The sequence below is a fragment of the Chelonia mydas genome, chromosome 10 (assembly GCF_015237465.2).
Source record: "Chelonia mydas isolate rCheMyd1 chromosome 10, rCheMyd1.pri.v2, whole genome shotgun sequence".
In the NCBI taxonomy this organism is placed as follows: Eukaryota; Metazoa; Chordata; order Testudines; family Cheloniidae; genus Chelonia; species Chelonia mydas.
Window position 1 is genome coordinate 31969749 of NC_051250.2, and position 21235 is coordinate 31990983.

General features: G+C 50.8%; 1 protein-coding gene across 6 annotated transcripts in view; it reads right to left on the reverse strand.

The window, feature by feature from the left end:
* The window catches only part of CLCN7 (chloride voltage-gated channel 7), a 59600-nt gene that overhangs the window by 27654 nt on the left and 10711 nt on the right, over nucleotides 1-21235 (reverse strand). For 2 of the 6 annotated variants that reach the window (XR_006284206.1, XM_037910371.2), the window contains exons 2-7: nucleotides 11948-12019; nucleotides 6207-6278; nucleotides 5721-5786; nucleotides 4122-4254; nucleotides 2130-2239; nucleotides 9-89 (exon numbers count right to left, since the gene is read on the reverse strand). Coding sequence is in view for 5 of the 6 variants with exons in the window: in XM_037910371.2 (XP_037766299.1) it covers nucleotides 9-89; nucleotides 2130-2239; nucleotides 4122-4254; nucleotides 5721-5786; nucleotides 6207-6278; nucleotides 11948-12019 (534 nt within the window). In the remaining variant the exon portion in view is untranslated. Of the gene's footprint in view, nucleotides 1-8; nucleotides 90-2129; nucleotides 2240-4121; nucleotides 4255-5720; nucleotides 5787-6206; nucleotides 6279-11947; nucleotides 12020-15905; nucleotides 15981-16936; nucleotides 16958-21235 lie in introns of those variants that run through there. The other 4 variants (XM_043523688.1, XM_037910375.1, XM_037910373.2 and 1 more) reach the window with 4 other exon arrangements.

The following is a 21235-nucleotide window of genomic DNA, read 5'->3' on the forward strand; positions in this document are numbered from 1 at the left end:
TGTCTTACCTTGAGGCGGACGACATGAGGAACCTTCACGCCATTGAGGTAGCATTTAATCTGAGGAATCCCGCTGCCAGCGGCTACAGGCTAGAAGCACAGGGAGAGTTTGTTAGCATCAGCCCTTGTACAGTGGCTTCCATCATCCCAGATGGCAACAAGGGCCAGAGGCCACTCCCTGACCATTTCAGCACCTCCACCCCCCTGTAAGGGGAAAACATGACAGCTATTGAGGGGCAGCCTGAGCCTTGCTTCTTGTAGGGATCATACCCCGCCCACCCCAACCCCTACAGCTGGCCAGGCATGTTCCAGAGGCAAGACCCTGGCTAGCCAGCAGCTCCTTCCCTGGAGTGGGACTTGCGATTAGTTACCTGAATCTCAGGGAGAGATTATTCCTCTGGCACTGCCTCTATTGTGCTTTTACAAGTAACTTCTTAGCTGTCCTCAAGCAAAACCCGATTGGCTGGGACTAGTCAGACCTGCCAGGAGTACTAAAGCAGGATGGACTGAATCGATTTGTACGAGTCGAGGTGGTTCCCTCTTCAGAAGCGACTAGGGAACAGGCCGTGCCACAGGAGATGTTCTCCAGAAAACAACTCCAAGGAGAGGACTCTACTGAAGCCACTGCGGCCAGCTCAACAGATCCTCTGGTGGACGGGCTGAATGGGAGCAGGGCCACCGAAGGGTTTATATTTGCCTGGCTTCCTATAGAAAGAGCCGGGCACTTCAACGGGAGAGCGACGGCCTAGCTGAAAGAGCGAGAGATCCTGCTAGATCAAGCTGCTGTTCAATACTACTTGGGAACTAACGCTCAGCCAGCAGCCGGACTGCCCCAAGAGCACGGGCCAGCACCCGTCAGCACGGAGTAAAGGCCACAGCACCATGTATAGTCCAGGCTACTCCGGACCTGCTCCAAAAGGGGAGGGCGTGACAAAGAGCAAAGCTGGCTGCCTCTTTCGGGGGGCCTATGAGTGCTGTGAGACCCTCTGTTTCTGCACCCATTCTGCCTCATGGCTAAAGGCCCCACCCCCCACTTTAGACAGGGCAGGACGTTTATCTTCAACTTCCTCAATGCAGAACAGGTCTAGCACACTGGCCAAGTCGGACTCCACTGTGCTTTAAGGTTCTGTTACCCTGATTCCCCACCGGAGATGCTGCTCATTTGCCTTGTTACTGTGATTTGTTCCCTTCATCTCACAATAACTCCCCCTGATTACAGCCCCCCTCCGGATGGGCAGCAGTTTAAGGGGGCTGCTGTGCGCTTGTCTCAGAAGCGCATTGTTCTGCCTACGAGCTTTTCATCCTTAAACACTTGGACATGCAGGAAATGTAGAGACTGGCCAAGACCAGACCTAGTGTAAACGGGCGCAGTCAACTCATGTCGAAGAAGCTGCACCATCTCCCCAGCCGAGCAAACCGTTACTATCAGCATCCCGAAAAGCTCCCTCCTTAACACCTCGCCTCCTTTGGCTGTGACTATTTGCTGGGCTCCTTCTACCTGCCGTGCTGGATGCTGTTACCTAGGGTTGTGAGCATGTAACAAATAAAGGATCAAACCGGAAAGAGACAGTGCCTCATTTAAGACTACTGGCCGAAGGTAGAGACCCTTAAGGAGAAATCCTTGCATGGCAGTAGTAAAACAACTCAGTCCCTGTGCTAATCCACAGAGGAATTATGGTTATAAATAACAAAACAACCCTGAGCTTTATAATATTTGCATTTTCTTCCCCTCTTAGGAAAAGGAAAAGTCCTCTCCTCTCCTCTCCTCCAGCCAGTATAATCCTCCTTCAGCGTAATCTCATCAATCTCATCTCATGCCCATGGCAGCTCTGTGTCTGCTTTACCAGAAGATACGTAATCCCACTCAACTACCCAGAGATTTGAGCACTACCTGCAGTAAAGAGTTTTTAAGGCCCAGATGTTTTGTGAAGCCACCTGCTCCAGCGGGGGGAGCAGAGAACAGACAGGGAAATGCAGGCAAAGAAACTAAGCGACTTTCCACTCCCTCAAGTAGGGGGTTTTTACTAGAATGTTTAACTGGCTGTTGAGTCTGCCGCATATTTCACTGCAGAACCGATGCAGGGGGAAGTGAGCAAACCAACCGGCCTGCAGCTGGCTCTTAACTCTTACTTCTATGAAAGCAACAATAATGGATCCAACCATCACCACGCTTGAGTTCAGAATGGCCCAAAGTAACAGGGAGAAGGACAGCCCTCCCTTCTCAGTGAACTTGTCAATATCTGGGAGGGTCAGTCAAGAAACTCAAATATCACTGGTTGAAGAACCCGCCTCCTCCCCCCATTACCACTGCACCATCTCATGGGAGACAGCCGCACACTGCAAGCCAAACACACACACACACACAAAGCAGCACATCTTTCAAGGAAGTGTTTAAACAGCTTCCCTGAGAAGCGTAATGCAATACAGCGGTAAATTCTTAGCACCCGGTGATTCAGGCAGTTGTGATCACGCTAACGCACGTTTCATTTGAACACATCACGGGGGAAAGTGCAGGCTCCAGGCATCAAAGAGTGAAAGGATTTTCACACTGCACCAAGCCTGGTGAAGGTGCTTTTAATACAGAAAGGAGGTGACTTGGCTGGTGTGTTCCTGCTGTATTTTCACTAGTGCTAATTCCTGAGCTCTCCCCTCTGCCGGGCATCTTCTCCCCAGCTGAGCGGCGTAGGGAGCCAGACGCTTGAGCTCTGGCATTACAGGGTGTTGCACCAAAAGGGACTGGGATATCTCTGATTCAGCCTGATTTTAGCCCTTCACTTTAAGGCCAAAGCAAGAAACCACGATGCACCGGTGTGGGCCTGGGACAAGAGCTGAAGTGCAGCGTAACTATGCAGAGTCACTAACAAGGCCATGGTGGGACCCCTTGTTTATGCTCTCAACGACCCCCCAGCCAGTTTGTTCTAGCTGAAAAAGAAGGTTTTCCCTAACTGCCAGGGCCTGCTCCCAAGAGAGCTGAGAATCAAGCTGGGTTCTTGCCTTCTCAAAGGGTTTAGATCTCTGCGTGCAGGTCTGTAGGGGCACATTATACAGCAGTGTTCATCCTGAAGAATCCCAGAGTGGATCTGCTTGCTTCTCCAAGTAGCTGCTACAATAACTCCTGGAGGGCCCAACTGAGATGGGGCAGCCCACAGCGCTGGGTGCCATAAGGATAGAAAAGAGGCAGTCCCTGCCTGGAAGCGCTCACAGCCTGATACCTAAACCCTGTGGCAGGCCATGGCTAGTTAACTGAATATTACACTACTTCGTTGAAGATGCGTGAGGTCAGTTAGGCAGCAGTTCTCCCCGCTCCCCTGACCAGGGACAGAAGACCGTGGGGTGAAGAATGCTGGCAGTTTTTAAATTGAAATAGTTCTGGTTTTTGGATGTCTGCCAGCTCTAAGCTGACACGTATTTCAGTCAATAGCATGGCAGCTCCAGTGCTGAGCACACAGGGCTGGTCTGCAGAGTGAGGGGCTGCCGTTTTACGGAGCAGATCTGCTCTCTGACAGTGAATTGCTATAGTACGCAGCAAACATGTTAGGAATCAATTGTGCAGAACATCGGAAAGGTACCCATGATAGGCTGGACTATCTGCTCCGAGGGAGTAACAGATTTGACCCATGCTTATTCTCCAGGTAGCAGCCAGGAATCAATCACATTATTCCGTCAGGAACATCTCTGCTTCTGACAGAAGCCCATCAGGGTTGGCAGCCCCTCGGCAGGTCTGTCTGCTATGGGAAACCTCGCTTCTCGGGCCCTAATGAGACAAGACTCGGAGCATACTGGGCTCCTTATGGTACGGCCACTGTGATACAAACCTCCCCTCCTGACACGGATCACAAGTGCACCCACTACTCTTGGCCCAGGACATTCACAGATCTAACCAAAGATTCAACTTCCTCCATGGACAGACAGAGTTCTTGCAGGGTTAGTTCACTCAGTGCCAACACACATGCACCTGACCCCACACGGCCATGTCCTTTAGGAGTTCCCCGGTGGGTAATTTACTCTGCTCGCTACTGTGCTGACGGCCTCTTGTTCCATCGCCCAGAGATCACTGCAATACCCTGTCCACACTTGCCCCCATGTCACTTGCTGCCCAGCTGCAGCACAGCTGAAGGATACTGTCTTTCACCACTCTGAACTTCAGCCCCGCCAGCTTCTCCACCACGATGTCGATGAAGCAGGCGACGAGGCCGGTGAGAATCCCGATCATGGCACAGATGACCCAGCGCTTGATCTCCACTGTTCGGAACGCCTGTGAGAGACAGAGGTGAGACTCCTCCACCCCAGGGCCTTGGCTGATCCTGAGCACAGCACGCTCTAGCTATCCAAATGCACCCATAGGGTGAAGGATGGTGTCATGCACCTTAACAGACACAGCCCTTCCCCAAGAAACGTGACTTTCTCGTCAATGCTGTTCCCATTGTGCAGAACTAAATCACTAAGTACTCAGGGCAGGGCAGCTCCCCTCCCAGAGAAAAGCTGATCAGATACTTGCCCTCTTCTGACACTGGACAATTACAGTCTGGAAGAGTTTTATTTATTCTTTTGAACATTACACGCTCTGGTCTGATCTACTCTTTTTCCTGTCAGGCTGGTGACAGCTGGTAGGATTAAACATGATTCACTGAAGGGGAAAGGATTTTCATTCAGACAGTTGAAAACAGTCTGTGTTCGCTAAACTGGTATTAACAAAGACTTTTTCTCTCCCAAGCGTGTCTTGGGTGTTTGAGCTAAAGAGGTGACCCTCCAGCCCCTTCGCTTACAGGCTTAGAACAGCGTTCCTGCACAGGGTGTTTCTAAGGACGTATCACTGACTCATGGAACAGCATCATTACGGTTTCAACCATCTGGTCATCTTAGAACTGGAACGGGATCGAGGGAGTGCCTTCCCTAGGAGCGCGGGCAGCAGCTGCTCAGCAGAACTGTGCCCTACTTATCAGTCAGTACCACAGCACATCCTAGTTTGACACTTATCTCCTTAACATCCTCTGTGGTGGAGGCTGATGCAAGAAGTGGTTTTGCCTTTCTGCAGTGCCCTTATCCTTGCTCCTGTTATTCCCCGGGGGTCCAGCAGACCTGGCAGGTTTCCTTGCTGAAGCACTTAAAGACTTTCTTGTTGTTCTTCCCCGTTTGGCTATTTGCTCTTCCAATGCCCTGAGGCCTCCTCACACATCACCAGCCATGGTGCATGCTCCTTCCTGTTGGTTTCAAGGTCTTGTCTGGGAGGAGACCTGGTCTGGATCTCTTGAAGCATTTAGCTACACTACCTGGCCTTCCTGCTTTCATTTTTCTTAGGGGGAGTCGCCTTCTGGGACAGCAATGGTAGTGTCCCCACGCAGTGACTGCAGAATTTAATGTCATCATTTTGGGTGTTAAGGCCTTTGGATCAGCTTCCTTCCTAAAAATCCCCCTTGCTGACAGAGGGTCCCACGCCAGGTCTCCCCCAAGCAAACTGGCATTAATTAGGCCATGGTCACTCACTGGTTCAGCTGGAAGTGGCCCCAAACGTAGAAGAGTGGGCTCATAAACTAAGTGAGGAGAGTCTCTCCTCTGGGGGCCTGGGGCTAGCTGTTCCCAGAAGCAATGGGTTATGGTGCTGAGAAGCCACATCTCTGACCCTTGGCCCGCAGTGACATTTGACCGGTTTCCACAGGGGTGGCTGGAGTCTCGTCAGGGCTCAGGCTGGCAGGCCGGTGCTGTGGGCACAGCTAGACTCACCGTGTGGTTGATCCGCCTCTCCTCCTCCAAGAACAGCTGGTTTTCACAGTTGTCGTAGTCCAGGCTCTAGATTCAGGGAGAGGGAAATGCTTTCACTGGGTACCACAGCAGGGGATCTCCTTCCTGCAGGAGTGTGAGCTTCAGCTCTGCTCTGCCCCTTCCCAATGAAACCTACTTCACCCCCACTTGCTCATGCCCCCAGTCCCAGCACTCTTCTCCGCTTAAACCTCCCCCTGCTGTCTGGAACCCCACAGATTACTCTGGAGACAGGTGTCCTGCTGTCCCACAGGGACTTTCCTGCCCTGCAGCACCAGAACAGCCTCGGTGCTGAGGTTTTCCACGCACCAGGTTATAACCCCTCAACTCCACTGCCTCCTCCCATACTCAACGCCACTCGCTCGCTGGCTTGAGCATCACCAGTTTTCAAATAAGTATGAACCAGAATCTTCTAATCCCAATTAAATAGACATCACCCGGGGTGCCTACCTCATACTTGAGCGAGAGCAGCTTCTCATTGTGAGGAATCTCACTGGGAAACTGGTTAGGGGCCTCCGTTTCCTGGGGGAGGCAAAGATCAGGCGTTAGATCAGCCAGGACATCTTATAAGGCATTGCCCCTGTCATAAATATAAAGGGAAGGGTAAACCCCTTTAAAATCCCTCCTGGCCAGAGGAAAAATCCTCTCACCTGTAAAGGGTTAAGAAGCTAAAGGTAACCTCGCTGGCACCTGACCAAAATGACCAATGAGGAGCAAGATACTTTCAAAAGCTGGGACGAGGGAGAGAAACAAAGGGTCTGTGTCTGTCTGTATGCTGCTTTTGCCGGGGATAGAACAGGAATGGAGTCTTAGAACTTTTAGAGTAACAGCCGTGTTAGTCTGTATTCGCAAAAAGAAAAGGAGTACTTGTGGCACCTTAGAGACTAACCAATTTATTTGAGCATAAGCTTTCGTGAGCTACAGCTCACTTCATCGGATGCATACTGTGGAAAGGGTAGAAGATCTTTTTATACACACAAAGCATGAAAAAATACCTCCCCCCACCCCACTCTCCTGCTGGTAATAGCTTATCTAAAGTGATCACTCTCCTTACAATGTGTATGATAATCAAGTTGGTCCATTTCCAGCACAAATCCAGGTTCTCTCACCCCCCCCCCCCCCCCCCCACACACACACACACAAACCCACTCTCCTGCTGGTAATAGCTTATCTAAAGTGACCACTCTCCTTACAATGTGTATGATGGAAATGGCCCACCTTGATTATCATACACATTGTAAGGAGAGTGATCACTTTAGATAACCTATTACCAGCAGGAGAGTGGGGTGGGGGGAGGTATTTTTTCATGCTTTGTGTGTATAAAAAGATCTTCTACCCTTTCCACAGTATGCATCCGATGAAGTGAGCTGTAGCTCACGAAAGCTTATGCTCAAATAAATTGGTTAGTCTCTAAGGTGCCACAAGTACTCCTTTTCTTTTTTAGAACTTTTAGTAAGTAATCTAGCTAGCTATGTGTTAGATTATGATTTCTTTAAATGGCTGAGAAAAGAACTGTGCTGAATAGAATGACTCTCTCTGTCTGTGTGTCTTTTTTGTAACTTAAGGTTTTGCCGAGAGGGATTCTCTATGTTTTGAATCTAATTACCCTGTAAGGTATCTACCAACCTGATTTTACAGAGGTGATTCCTTTACTTCTATTAAAAGTCTTCTTGTAAGAAAACTGAATGCTTTTTCATTGTTCTAAGATCCAAGGGTTTGGGTCTATGGTCACCTATGCAAATTGGTGAGGATTTTTACCAAACCTTCCCCAGGAAGTGGGGTGCAAGGGTTGGGAGGATTTTGGGGGGAAAGACGTGTCCAAACTACGTTTCCCAGTAAACCCAGTTAAAGTTTGGTGGTGGCAGTGGATCCAGGGGCAAAGGATAAAATTAATTTGTACCTTGGGGAAGTTTTAACCTAAGCTGGTGAAAGTAAGCTTAGGAGGTTTTCATGCAGGTCCCCACATCTGTACCCTAGAGTTCAGAGTGGGGAAGGAACCTTGACAGCCCCAAAGCAGGGTTGCTGTAGTTTGCCATTTAGAGCAGCTACCCCCAAGTCCCAGCCCCAGTACTCAGCTACTCTTCCGAGGGACCGGCCAGGGTACACTTGCTGACGGCATCAACAGGTCGCATCGCCTGCTTCCACGCAGCTCCTGCTGCCAGCTTCTGCCAGGAAGCCTTTCACAAAAACAGGGGTTTGTTCACTGCCAGGGGCTTTAGGCAGAGATGGGGTAGGACAGCATCTGCTCTGGCTGTTCACGCCAGCGTCCTAGATGGCACCGTGAAGCAGCCTCTTTATAGCCGTTGACTTTGACTGCTATAAACAGAGTCTACTTAACGAAGCAGGACACACCACTGCCTCAGGCACTGAGAGCCCTGTGCAGAGAGCTGGGAATGCAGCGCAGATGCTGTCTGATCCCAGGGGATTTCCTGCAGAACTAAAGAGGATGGGACTGGCTCAGCATGAGCGTACCAGTACCAACACCAATCAACCGAGCTATGAGAACAGCCTCGATGCCACAGCCAGAAACACCCGCCAGGACGGGTGTGCTGACAGCTTTTATTGCTCAACTCATCAGCCAGAGGGGGACCCCTGCTGTACCTCCCTCCAGTCGCCCATTAAGTACAGGGGAAAGGTGAATTAAACGCCTCGGTAGCAAGGCAACTCCGTAATGAGACACCCTTATCCCAGGAAGGCAGATGGGGAGCTTTTCAAATGCGCAGCACCAAAGCCACCCCTGGTGCGGTGAGATTTGAGGCTGGACACCCCGTGGCAGCGAAGGGCACCCCCTCCTCTGTCCAACACCGCCTGCCCCTAGCTGCAGCACGCTGGGAAGGGCGGCACGTTGGACCTGGAGGTGCTATAGCTACTCCAATGTGTTCCCTTACCCAGAATAAGGAGGTGGTAAGGGAGCTGCGCTATTATAGCTGGCAATTGATGCTTTACGACCTCCAGCCTGCGGACCAGATGACCTGGTCCCTCGGGAGTGTTTCTTAGGAACAGTTCAAGGCTTTATCGCCATTGTTTGTTCAGGTCTCAGTGACCAAGACCATCGCCCGAGATACTTCTGCTCAGAAGCGAGCAAAGGCTGGAGGGGTCACCAGTGATGTTTGGCACAGGGCAGGCAAATTCCCATTCCCAGGGCAAGAAAATTCTCCCTCCACCGCAGAGCAAAGCAGGCTCTCAATTAGAGTGCCCACTGGGAAGGGGAGATCTGCTTTAGCTGGGGAACAAGGGGGCAAGGGGGAAACAGAGCAGCCGGATTATACGCTTCCAAGGACTCTGAGACACCCCTGGCAAGTTACCAACAGTGTGCAAAGCCGTTTTCATGGAAATGGTTATTGTTCCCAGGCACCGAGATCTGGGGGGATCCAGGAGCAGATGCTGGAACTCCCTTTGCTCCAGACAGTTTGGAGAAGTCAGGCAGGAAAGTACCATGAAGCACCAAGCTAGGACAGAAATTTCTGTCCTACTGTCCTCAACTACATCGCCAACCCTGGACATTAAAAATCTGGTGTCAGGCCTCCAAAATCGTGAGATTGGCTTAAGAATCATGAGCCATTAAGATTAAAAAGTGTGGGGGTCTTTTTACTTGCCTTCAGGTGTCAGATCCTTGAGAGGGGGGGCTCACATTTTTAAGCTTTTCTCTGCAAGACAATGAGGGCTAAAATTCTTTCTAAAAAGAGAGACAAGAGTCTCATGTATTCACATGACCCCAGGAGCTGGGGCTTGAAGAAAACCACCCAATACCACAGGAGTTGTGATAGTCATGACAGTTGGCAACATTGGCTCAAACAGGCTTTGTGAGGTCTCCCCTAGCATACCAGCGCATGGCCTAGTGGTGTGTGGCACTGCACAGACAGGTACCAAGAGAAAAAGGGCTTTAAGAGAACAATCCAGTCGTAGATCTCGAGAATATTGTCGCCCCTCCCCGCTCCTGGCGGGAGCGCAGCATTCGTTGAGTTGATACAGCGACTGCGCGCTTAGGGAAGGGGTGGGGTCCATTTATTTGTGCTCTGCTGTTGTCCTTGGCCCTACAAATCCCTGCAGAGCGCACAGCAGGGAGCACCGGGCTGCAGAGAACAAGAAATGTCTACCTAATCGGGGAACGGTAGCTCTGTTACTCTGATCCTCCTGCCTGTCCCATTTGTTACATTCACTTGTATCCTGCCTGTCGCGAGTTTGCAAGCGCTGTCGGGCGGGGACAGGGCTGGGGTGTTGGTACAGTACCTAGCACAACTATGCCCTGATATCAGGTGGGGACCAGCAATACAACTAATAAGAGAGTGACCAAGGCCCAGCTACAGGACAAGAGAATGGCTCTGAGGCAGCCATAGTCACAAGTGAAGACCGAACATGTGTCCTAATTCAGACTACTGTAGCTAGAAAGATAAAAGCGTCAGATCACTGTAGCTCAAAGCAAACCTCAACACCAGCGAGTCTAGAGACACTTCCGGCTCCAGCAGCAGTGTGAACACAACCCACCCTGGCGGCTCCCACTCAGAGGTGCCATGTGAAATGGTGTACAAGGGTTACTCTAGATCAATCTCCCCGAGGGCCAGCCCCACACTCCAGGGTATCTGAGGTTCAGGAGGGGCTTGGGGGCAGCTCATGAAGGGGTGGAGGATGAGGGACACTTCTCTGGCCCATGGGATCTGACTGGTGAGAGAGAAAGAGAGAGAGAGAGAGAGAGAGAGCAGAACCCATCTGGAGAATACAGATTCAGCCACTGGTGACAGGATTTCTCCCTCCACATAGGGTTACGCCTTCCAGAAAGGAGTGACCGCTCAGCGCCCACTCAGCCTGTCCACTCTTCAGGCAGGGCCCCCTCTCCTGCGGTGTCTGTGCAGGACCCCATTTGGCACCACCGTAACACAAACGGCAACCCAACGGAAATGGAGGGGGAAGCCCAGGAGCTGAGGGAGGCGAAAGCCAGATACAGGATGTGAGAGGGGAAGGGAAACCAAGCAAGCACCCACTGCTCTGAGAGGAGACATAATAGGCCACAATAGAGCAGCTAGGTCTCGGGTGCCTCTTGTCTCCAGAGCGCTGTTTTCCCATTGGCAGGGTACGTTCTGAACTGGATTTCCACCCCCAGGCCCAGGATCAGGTGAAGCTGGGGGAGGAATTTTCCATGAGAATCCAGTCACACAGAGCATTCCCCCCCACCCCCCCCACAATAAGCCCCAAAGCCCAATCCTGGCACCTAGTGCCCACCCCCTGCCCGCCACATGGACCCAGTTTCCAGACTAACCGGTCGGTAGGGCCAAGCATGGAGGACAGTGGTCAGCAGACAGCTGAACGCCCCCTTCCACAGGGAGAGTACATGTGTGGGGGGGGGGAAGGGGATCCACCTATGGAAGGGACCTGGGGGATGCTCTGAGCCAGAGGACACGGCTCTTGCCTGCGTCTCTTGCGTGGGGTCAGAGCCGCAAGGACACACTGAAGAGAGCACAGGACTAGGGCTCATCAGCGGGGAATGGGGAGGCTAGCGGGTGTGAGAGGGGAGTGCAGGGGGAAGTGACGACACGGCATGCGAATGGCCTGTCCAGCAGCAGCCCTACAATCCCGAGATCTGGGTCAGACAGCGAAAGCGAGTTTTCCATGGAGCCGGATTGGAGCTCCAGCCTCGGGTGCTCACTGACCCGCCGTGAGGTGCTCTCCCCCGCAGCTGTGCTCGCTGTTTGGTCCAACTCGGCAATGCCACGCTTGGGCGCTAAGTACAACTTCCAGGCACTTCTTTGGGACACCCCCTCCCCCATTACGTGTACCAGTTGAGTGAGTGCTTGGAACAGAGCCCAGAGCACTGGCTGTGGCCGCGTGGGAGCTCGGATGCGATATGGTCAGGGAGGGAGGGAGTCTTAAAGACACAGACTAATTTTTGAGCTCATTTCTCCAAGACACATCGTCCGACTGACCCCAAGTTTTCCAAGAGGTGCCTCCTGGGGCAGGGACTCATACATGACAAGTTTCCAGGCAGAAGTAGGCAGCTGGTTTTGGTGGGTAAGAGGAAGATGAGCAAGTTAGAAAAAGTAAGTTAGGCTTATAATGGAAAGACAGACCCTTGGCAGTGGGTTTGCCCCCTGCGGCCCACGCTGCTGCTTTGCGAGGAGCCATCTGCCGCAGCCTGGCTTCAGTTACCAAGAAGGGGAACAGTCAGAGTAACGTTTGCTCCTTTCTATGCCACTCACCAATTCACGTACATCGTCGTTGAGATCCACACTGCTCAGCTGCCCAAGGCGTAGAAAGGGGGAATGGGTGAACTGAGAGGAGAATGGAAAACTAGGTCAATGCACAAATATTCCACATGGCCGCAGGTTAGCAAGCCCTGATGCTAGAAGGGAGACATCTGGGTGCCCCCATTTTGCCCTCCTGACTCTAATACCAAAGGGGGGCAGGGAGGGAAGCGAGATTGACAGCTGCCTGCCCTCAAGTTCATGCTGCACTCGGCCCAGCTGGGGCACTCTCGCTCTCTCTTCTCATACACCGCCTGCATTAGTCAGGCTCCCCTCACTGTGCGTGTCTGTGCTCTGCGTGCCGACTGTCAGCAGCCCAGGATCTCCTCATGCAGGCTCACCCTGTTGTATTTGCTGCAGCACATGGGAATAGCTTCCTTTCAGGCCAGGGCATCCCGTGCTGTAGGCCAGCAGTGGCCAAATGCAGGACCCAGGCCTAATGCAACCCATGGAGTTCTGTGTTGACAGGGGCCACTAGTTTGTAACGCAGAAGCTATGCCAGTTAAGATGGAAGTTGGTACACCAGGTTCTGGACTTGCCACAAAGTGACCACATGGCAGCTGCAACCTGCTCTGGTTTAGGCAAGTTGGTTGCAACCCTCTGGTGGGCAAAATTTGGTCACCTCAGGGCTAGGCTCACTTAGCCAGTGATGACAGGGTCAGGAGGCAATTTGAAGCCCTGTCAGCAGCTGTTATTAATACTATTAACAACATTTTACCTTGCCAGAGGCTGGATCAATTACTCCCCTCCACAAGCCAAATGCTACTCAGCTCTGTTTGTTGGAGGAACAACTGAGCTGCTTTTGGGTCATTTCCTTGCATCATGGATAAAGCTCTGCAGACGAGCCCAGAGCTCGAAATGGCCCACTTGCTGCATCAGGGGGCATTCAGATTTATATTGCCCTGTAACATGATGTGAAAGGGTCTCTCCGAGGCCTGGAGGGGTTAGCTCCTGTGCACTCTTCTTGCTAGTGAGCTCTTGGCCTGTCTCATGGAGCAGAAAAGAGCACGCTGCATTGGCGGCAACCAACCTATCAGCCAGCCGGCGAGGCCCATAGAGCTAGGGGCCATCTGTCTGTCTGTCTCTCAAGGTACCTAGAGCCCATCACAAAGGGGCTGATCTTAGCTAGGGCCTCTCCCTCCTTGCTACCTTTCATTCGCCTATTGCAGCCAGTCTCCTACCCCATACCACTGTCAAGATGCTGCCCAAGCACAGGGAGAGAAGCTCGGAGTTGCTCTTTACTGTGTACGGGGCTGGACATCCCTTGTTCCGCTCCCAGCAAGACCGCAAGGCCCTCTGCAGCCATTCAGATTTGGAGACTTTCCTGGTTAAATCCCAGGGTAAACCCAGCAGCCCCCGGAGAACAGAGGCAGGAGGAACACAAGGGAGGGATGCTGGAACTCTGCCACCTGCAGCTCCTTTCCCTGGAGCTCGGGCAATAGGAGCTGTCACCTGAGACTTCAGCCAGCTCCAGCCAGGCAGGAGGCACCGCTCTCTGCCTGCTTTGGGGGACTCCTCGCATCAGCTGTGCCAAAGCAGCTCCCCTGTGCTGCACTGAGCTGGCCCAGTGTCACTGGGGCCAGCTCACCTGATGCTGCACAAGAGGCTTTTCTCCCCATGCGTCACACAACCCCAGGTGCAGCCCTGCCCTGCACATTTCCCTGCAGGGAGGGCCGCTCCAAGGATGCACTCCTCACCCCCAGTCACCATGGAGAGACAGGCCTTTCTACCCAGCATTGTTCAGCACGCTGGGGCTCTCCAATGAGGAAGTGCCACAGCCACGGGAAACCTGCTTGTGCCTCATGGCTCCGAGTTACTTTGGAGAGACTGGACGTTAACCGATCGCTTCCCAAATCCACCTTCCCTCCCTCCTGAATGCTGGCACTGATACCGCAGCTCACATCTCACCTCACCCACAGATTTCCCCAATTCAATGGCATTACATAGCTCAGGACTGCAGTAACTAAACACACCTGCCTGACTGGGCAAAATCTGCAGCCGCACTGCAGGGAATGCCCTCTGGTCATGATCAGGAAAGTTATTTCCTGGCCTGGAATACAGAATCAGTTAACAACAGACAGTTTGTTGTGCATTTTGCTCTGTGCTCTACTCCACATGACCTGCTCCTGGCCAGGGGGAAATGAGCATATTAGTCTATTTAATCTCATCGCCAGGCGTTCCCACCAAAGCTTTTAACTTGCTCAGGCCCAGGAGGACACGCTGCTATTTGCAAACAGCAACACAAAGCGAAGCAAGATGGAAGCAGGAGACAGCTCTGAGCCTGCAGACCGAGCGCAACCGAAGCTGCACAAGGTGTTTCCCAGAGGGGCTACAGCATACCAGGTTCAGGGAGCATTTGCTGCAGCCACACTCTGCTACCTAGGCATGTTTCAGGCGGGGATGAGCCATGGTGTATTCTCCAGCAGACAGAGTGATCTGGGAGGACCGGTTCTTCTGCAGGGCAAGTTCCTGGAACCGCGCACTGTCAGCAGAGTTGCCTAATACAGGAGTTTGAGAGCTATTTTGGGCACTTCTTCCAGTCACTCAACATGAGCAAGGGCTGGGCCTATAACCAAGCCCGCAGTGGTGCTGCGGTGTTAAATGGCCCCACCATGCAGTACCAGAGATGGCGTCCTGCTCCAAAGCAGGGGGATGGACACTTTGCTGGCGCTGAAAGCATCTGCCCTGGCATCTGAAGTGTCAAGTGGCATCTGCCCTGCAAATGGGAGCTCTGCCCTGGCAGGGGGTGGGGGGACTAGCCAATTGGACACTGGAGTTATTTTAATTTACATTTAATGAAAATGAGGCTTCCCAGAACTCACATCTGCCCCTTTCCACAGACCACCTTGGCCCTGCAGGGCCAAGAGGCCTATTGTGAGCCGCAGCATAGGATGGAGCCATCTCTGCGGTCAGGAGACTAGCATGGCCTGGCAAAGAAAACGAAGAAACCACCGTCCCCTGTGCCAGCCAGGAGCCTCTGGAACACAGGAAGAGGGGCAGCTCTAGGAGCCTGCAGGCACATTGGACTCTCTCGGTCTTTCCGGGTGGACTGAGAGAAGCAGTCACCGGGAACGGGCAGGTACTAGTCGTTATGTACACTTCATGCAACTGGCCACTGCAGGGAGACAGCCGCTTCCAGCTTGTCTCAAAGGATTCACTGCAATAGCCCAAACAAGCAAGCCATGGGGAACTGAAGGCCCTTCTCCTGATGTAAAATGGAAGGTGTTGGGTGTATAGCTCCATTAGAGACAGCAAGGTGTTCAGAGACTACAGGGACAGGGGCCTACAAGAAAAAGACACTTTCTTTCTCCAAAGGTCTCAGGCCAAGCTCTCCCTGCCCATATCAGAAGTATTCAAAGAGGAGATGCAAGATCCCATTTTAGAACAGAGGAGCTGATGCCTGTTTTACACCCAGGTCACAGTGAGCGGCTGCAAGAGAAGCAGAGGCAGATGAGGGCCTGAAGGGGGGGAGTCACCCAGACAAGTGTGGCTGGGCCAAAACGGAGCCGGCTCTCAAACAGGACCCAGACTGACTCCACATCTCCAGATCCTGCAGCCCTGCTGGTTTGGTACCAAGCAGGCTCAGGTGGTTTGGCTATGACGCCACAGGGCTAGATGTCAAGTCGTCCCTTGCGAGGCAATGAGTCTCCCCAGCCATAAAGAGGCAGCGTGAGGAGCTCCTGAGAGGCGAAGGGGAAAGTGGCACTGCCTGACTTCACAAACAGCTCTTTGTGGGCTGGTTTTGTCAGACCCAACTTAGGGCCAGAGCTGACCCACCGCTGCTGTAATTTACCCTTCCCGTAAGAGCCACCCTCGCTTCCCTTCACAGCCCTCCCCAGACTCCTTTAACATTCATACCCCTCCAGGAGGAGCTACCACGAAAGTGCTCAGATTCCCAGACCATGAAACTTACCCCTCCCTGTGAGCTTTGGGAGGGGGACAAAGTCAGTTTAAAGTGCTGGCCACGCAACATGCACGTAGATCAGACAGAAGCAGGCCCCTCCCTTCTCTTCAATCTCCAAGCAGCGTGGTCAGGTCTGCAAGCAAACAGGAACCAAGATGCAATCAGCTTGTCAGCAGGACCACAAAACTGTATGCTCAAGCTCCCTTGCCAGCCACTAAGGGTACATCTACACTGCAGCTGGGAGCAAGCCCCCCAGCCCAGGTCGACAGACTCAAGCTAGCCACCCCATCCGCAAGGCTAGCACAAGTCTCCGCCCAACGTCCACACTGCTATTTTTAGCGTGTTAGCTTGAGTCTGTTGCCCCGGACGGGGTGGCTCGCTCCCTGCTGCTGTGGACCAGGACTTACCCTACCTTTCCTCCCGCTGATGGGCACTGCTTGAGATCCTAATGTTGACACAGAGCAAAGCAATTGCCCATCTGGATTCCAAACCAATGCAGTGGCTTACAGGGCTGGATCTAAACAACCACTGCAACTGGCACCAGGCCGGGAGTGTTAACCTGAAGCAGGAGTGCACTCCTTCCGGGATCCCTCCACACCAGGAGAGTTTACTCTGCAGGCCCTGACTCCTCCAGCCCTGGGCTTGGCACTCTGGGGTTCTGTGTATTTCTAGAATGCAAAGAGGATATATGAAAAAATATGATGTTTTTTTGTGTGTGTGTGTATATATGTATATATATATTCATACACACACACAGTACCACCTAGTCATTGAGCCTAGATTTGTTTAAACCTTTGATACCTTAACAAGAAGCCTGAAGTCACCTCTCCATCACTGATCACAAGCAAAAACATTTTAATAAACTTGGGGAGGAAGCCGCAACTAGCCAGTTTTAGCTTACTCCCCTACATCATCGCCAACGGTTACTCAATCTGGCATTCCAAAACAGGTCACGGGAGCCAGTAACAACCCCTGTACTTTGGTTGCCTAACATTTTCCACGGCAAGAGATTTTTGTGACCTTTTTTCAAGAGTTCTCACCTCCATTGCTGGTCGAGGCCTTTGATGACTACATAAATGCGAAAAGGGATCATTAGATCATCTAGCCTGACTTCCTATATGTCACAGGGCACAGAATTTCACCCAGTTACCCCTGCGCTGAGCCCAAGACCTTGGTTGACTAAAGCCTCTTCCAGATAGGCATCCAGTGCTGATCTGAAGACATCAAGAGATGGAGACTCTGCCACTTCCCTTGGTTGTTTCTTCCAATGGTTAATCATCCTGTTAAAAATGTGTCCATTATTTCCAACTGGATTTGTCTGGCTTCAGCTTCCAGCCATTAGCTCTTGGTATGTTTTTCTTCATTAGATGCACGAGCCCTTTAATACCTGGTATTTTCTCCCCGGGAAGGTGCTTCCACACCATCATCAACCATCTCTGTTTTTTGAGGGTTTTTGGTGATAAACTAAACAGACTGAGCTGTAAGTCACTCACTGTAATACATTTTTTCCAGACCTCAAATAATTTTTGTGGCTCTTTTCTGCACTCTCTGCAATTTTCAACACCTTTTTTAACATGCAGACACCAGGACTGTAAGCAATATTCCAGCATTTGTCTGGCCAATGCCATACACAGAGGTAAAAATCATGGCCGTACTCCTACTCATTATATACCTGCAGGAGCACATTGAGTCAAATCCATTTTAATCATGATTTAAGTCTTCAAGGAGGAAATCTGAATTTAAATAATTGATTTTAATTTTGTTTTGTTTTGTTCCTAGCCTCATTTGCCAGAAGCTGGGAATGGCTGACAGGGGATGGATCACTTAATGATTACCTGTTCTGTTCATTCTCTCTAGGGCACCTGGCACTGGCCACTGTCAGCAGACAGGATGCTGGGCTAGATGGACCATTGGTCTGACCCAGTGTGGCCATTCTTATGTTCTTATTTGCACTTTGTTAACTTTCCTAAAGAAAGGTGCATTTTTATTGGTGGTTAACCATTACAACATGCTGAACTGAAACCAAATGTAGTCTTTATAAAAAATTTGGTACTTTTGGCTAACTAGGAGGATACAGGATAGAAATTATATTCCTACCAGGTGCCTTGTTAAAAATGTTTTGGTGCTTAAATAACTGAAATATCTGCCTCATGCCCTTCACGGTTTTATGCTTAATAGATCTCATTCTCTCCAACCTGGTTTTTATTCATATATTGAAAGATGAAAACAAGTTTTCCTACTAATTCAATTCCCTCTCGTTTTTTGCTAGCTTTGAATAAACTAGTCCAAATGAAGCACTCACTCGCTCTCTGCACTTGCTAGCTAAACAGAAACCAAAAGTAATTAAGGAAAAAGTTTTTCTGGGAAACAGAAACTGGCAGTTACTTACATTTGGAAAAATGTAAGTACTAGAACTTCCTCCATTCTACAGACTGAAAGTAATGTAGATTCATCATGCAGAACATAACATTGTGACATTTATAAAGCTGGAGTTGACAAAGAAAGTGAGGTGCTTTCCCCTGGCACCAGTAAAGAATTTAAGAAGTAGCACAGGTTACTAAATTTCAATTTGGGGACTCACCGATGCACCACTTTTTTATTTAAATGATTTGAACAGAGTGAAGTGTAGCCCTTAAAACCAGGTGTCATCATTTCAAATTTAATTTTAATCCGGTTATTTAAAAGGAAAAATATTCAGTGTTTAAGTCAATTTTTATCTACCCTCTCCTCCAAAGACCCCCTTAGCCCCTTTTGCCACAGCATCACAATGGGAGCTCCTGTTGAGATGCTTGTCTGCCATGACTCCAAATCCTTGTCAAGCCCCCGCTTTCCAGGATACAAATTGAACTGTATTTGAATTGAAATTTGGCAGGAAGAAAATCCCCAGACTACAGAAGTGCTTTTCCTTTCTCTCTTGATTCCATCTGGGTTTGGCTGAGACAGACACTGTGCTCACTGACACAAACTGAAGTCGCTCTTTCCGTCTCTCGCTTGCTTCCCCAGGGAAATGCTGGTAGCCTACCAAAATAACTGGACATTCTACAGCTGGGCCCACACGCCACCACTACGCTGGAATGACCTGGGAGCTGTAGCAGCGGGAGGGGAGATGAGGAAGAGCTGGGCCTCCCACTAGTCACATGCGTCCCTGGACTTGGCACATCTTCACAGCAGCCCATCCCCTCTTCCCACCAGGGGCATCACATGGGGCAGCAACTCCCCCCACCTCCCAGAGGGGAGAAAGAACAACGGGCTAGGGGCTCCCCTAGACGCAGGACATGGCACCAGCAGCCCAGCCCAGGGGCAACTGCCAGCAGGAAAAGGTTGCTAATGTAGTCAATCCTGTAGAGCAAACCTGCTGCTGATGCACAATGGGGGAGGTTGTTAGTTGTTTTTAACTCTCTTCTTTTAAAGGAATAGAAGTTAAGTAAGATCTACTTTTAACGAAGGTTGCTCGTGTAGCCTTAATTTGACACCCCACCCCCCCACATGTACGACTGTCTTTAATGACATGATCACATACTATTTTTTCTTTAGGAGAACTCCTGCCTCACTCAGTGCACAGGCCAGACTCCCCCAGGGGACAGAACTCAGGTTGCAAAGGCAGCCATAAATATGCATTTTAAGTGCTTGGCTTTGCAACAAACATTCTTTTGCATCTAGGCAGATTTACATCACTGTCAAGCGTAGGGGCCCCTGATCTGGACTGAGGCCTTGTTGGGCTAGGTGCAGAACAGAGAGAGGGCAACACAATCCTTGCCCTAAAGTGCTTGTAAAGGGAAGGGGGCTTTAGCATAGGGTAGAAAGTGCTCTTGATCTGACTGGAAGCACCAAGACGTAATTGTATTTTCTGCAGGGGCCTCTGACAGAGAAAGGCTGAACTGAGCTTCCACCTCCAAATTTCATTATGAGGGGGGGAAAAAAATTATAACACACACACGAAGAACTTTAGGTAAATGCAAGTGAGACCCTATGCACTAGCTAGCTTGAGCTCCCATACTCTGGAGTTCAGTCATGTCGGGTCCATACGAAAGCTGGCACATTGGCCAGATTAAGATTGAGAGTAGATTCTTCAGCATTTGGGGCTCCAACCCCAAGACCACGGGATCCCGCTGAAGAAGAATTCTCCTCTAGGTTATCCTAGGGGCAGTGTAATGCTTAGAGTGGTGCCAAGTCCAGACTGGACTTTTTCCATCAGCCTGGACCACATGTGGGCGGATGTTTGCTAGAGAGGTGGGGGAAGGCAAATATGACTGACTTGGCTGGTGTGATGTTACCACTAGTTGTTACTGTGAAAGACTGACACTATTCTGAAATATCCTGGGCAAACTTTATGGAATTAAGTTGTGGTTCACTGTGTGTGTGTTATTGTGGCACTGGATGTGCATTCTCTATCAGGGATGGGAATGCTAATGTAATTTCCCTGCTTCCAGCCCTCTGAAGCCACCCCCAGGAAAGGTGCACATACCGGTTCACACTGGATTCTCCACGGACCAACCTACAAAGAAAGGACTCTTGGATAAATAGCCTCATGTTAAACTGGCTCAGGGCCTTCTTCCTGATCCAGCAAAGGGACAGGCCTTCTGCTTCACAGAGCGCCCCAGTCCTTAGGGAAGAGTTGGAAGGACTAGGCCTACTGATGCCCCATAAGACCGTGGGCTTGTTCTGAGCTGAAGCTGTGATGAACAGGTAACCACAAGGAATCTCCCTCCGGTGGGTGTTTGACGGATGGCTCCTGTCAGAGCCCGTGTTAGGGTTGGGTGATGCCTGGGAAGGTGATTAGCCCACAGATAGGCTTTTTAATGTTTTCTCTGTAGTGCTTTTACTAAAAGAATAAAATAGGCTTTCATAGGAAGCGTTGAGTGTTACCTAATAACTGTAGCAACTGCACCTGGTAACCATCTCTGAAGAGCTGCGGCAGTTTCTGACACAGCTCAGTGGTACAAAGACACTAGCTACACAGACTTCTGAAGTTGGCCGATTTTGCCAAGTAAGGTGCTGCTGGTTTCTAGCGCAGTAGCCAGTTCATTCGTTTCTAATTGCAAGTTCTAGAAAGAGATGACTCAGGCCACATCATTCTGGGACATGGTCCAATGGCTGATTGCTATGAAAACAACCTCTCTGAAAGGGCCTATAGCAAACCCAGAGTAGCAACTTTAATTGGAAAGAAAAGTTTGGCTAAAGTTTATAATATACAGTAAATAGCACTCAAAAGTAATTTCCTGTCCCACAGGACCTGCAGCAAGGGTCAGTGTAAGATGACATATGAGCAACGACAACGGGCCCACTATTACAGTATGGTTGAACCAGCGTGGTATTGCTTGGCAAGGAGACCAACACAG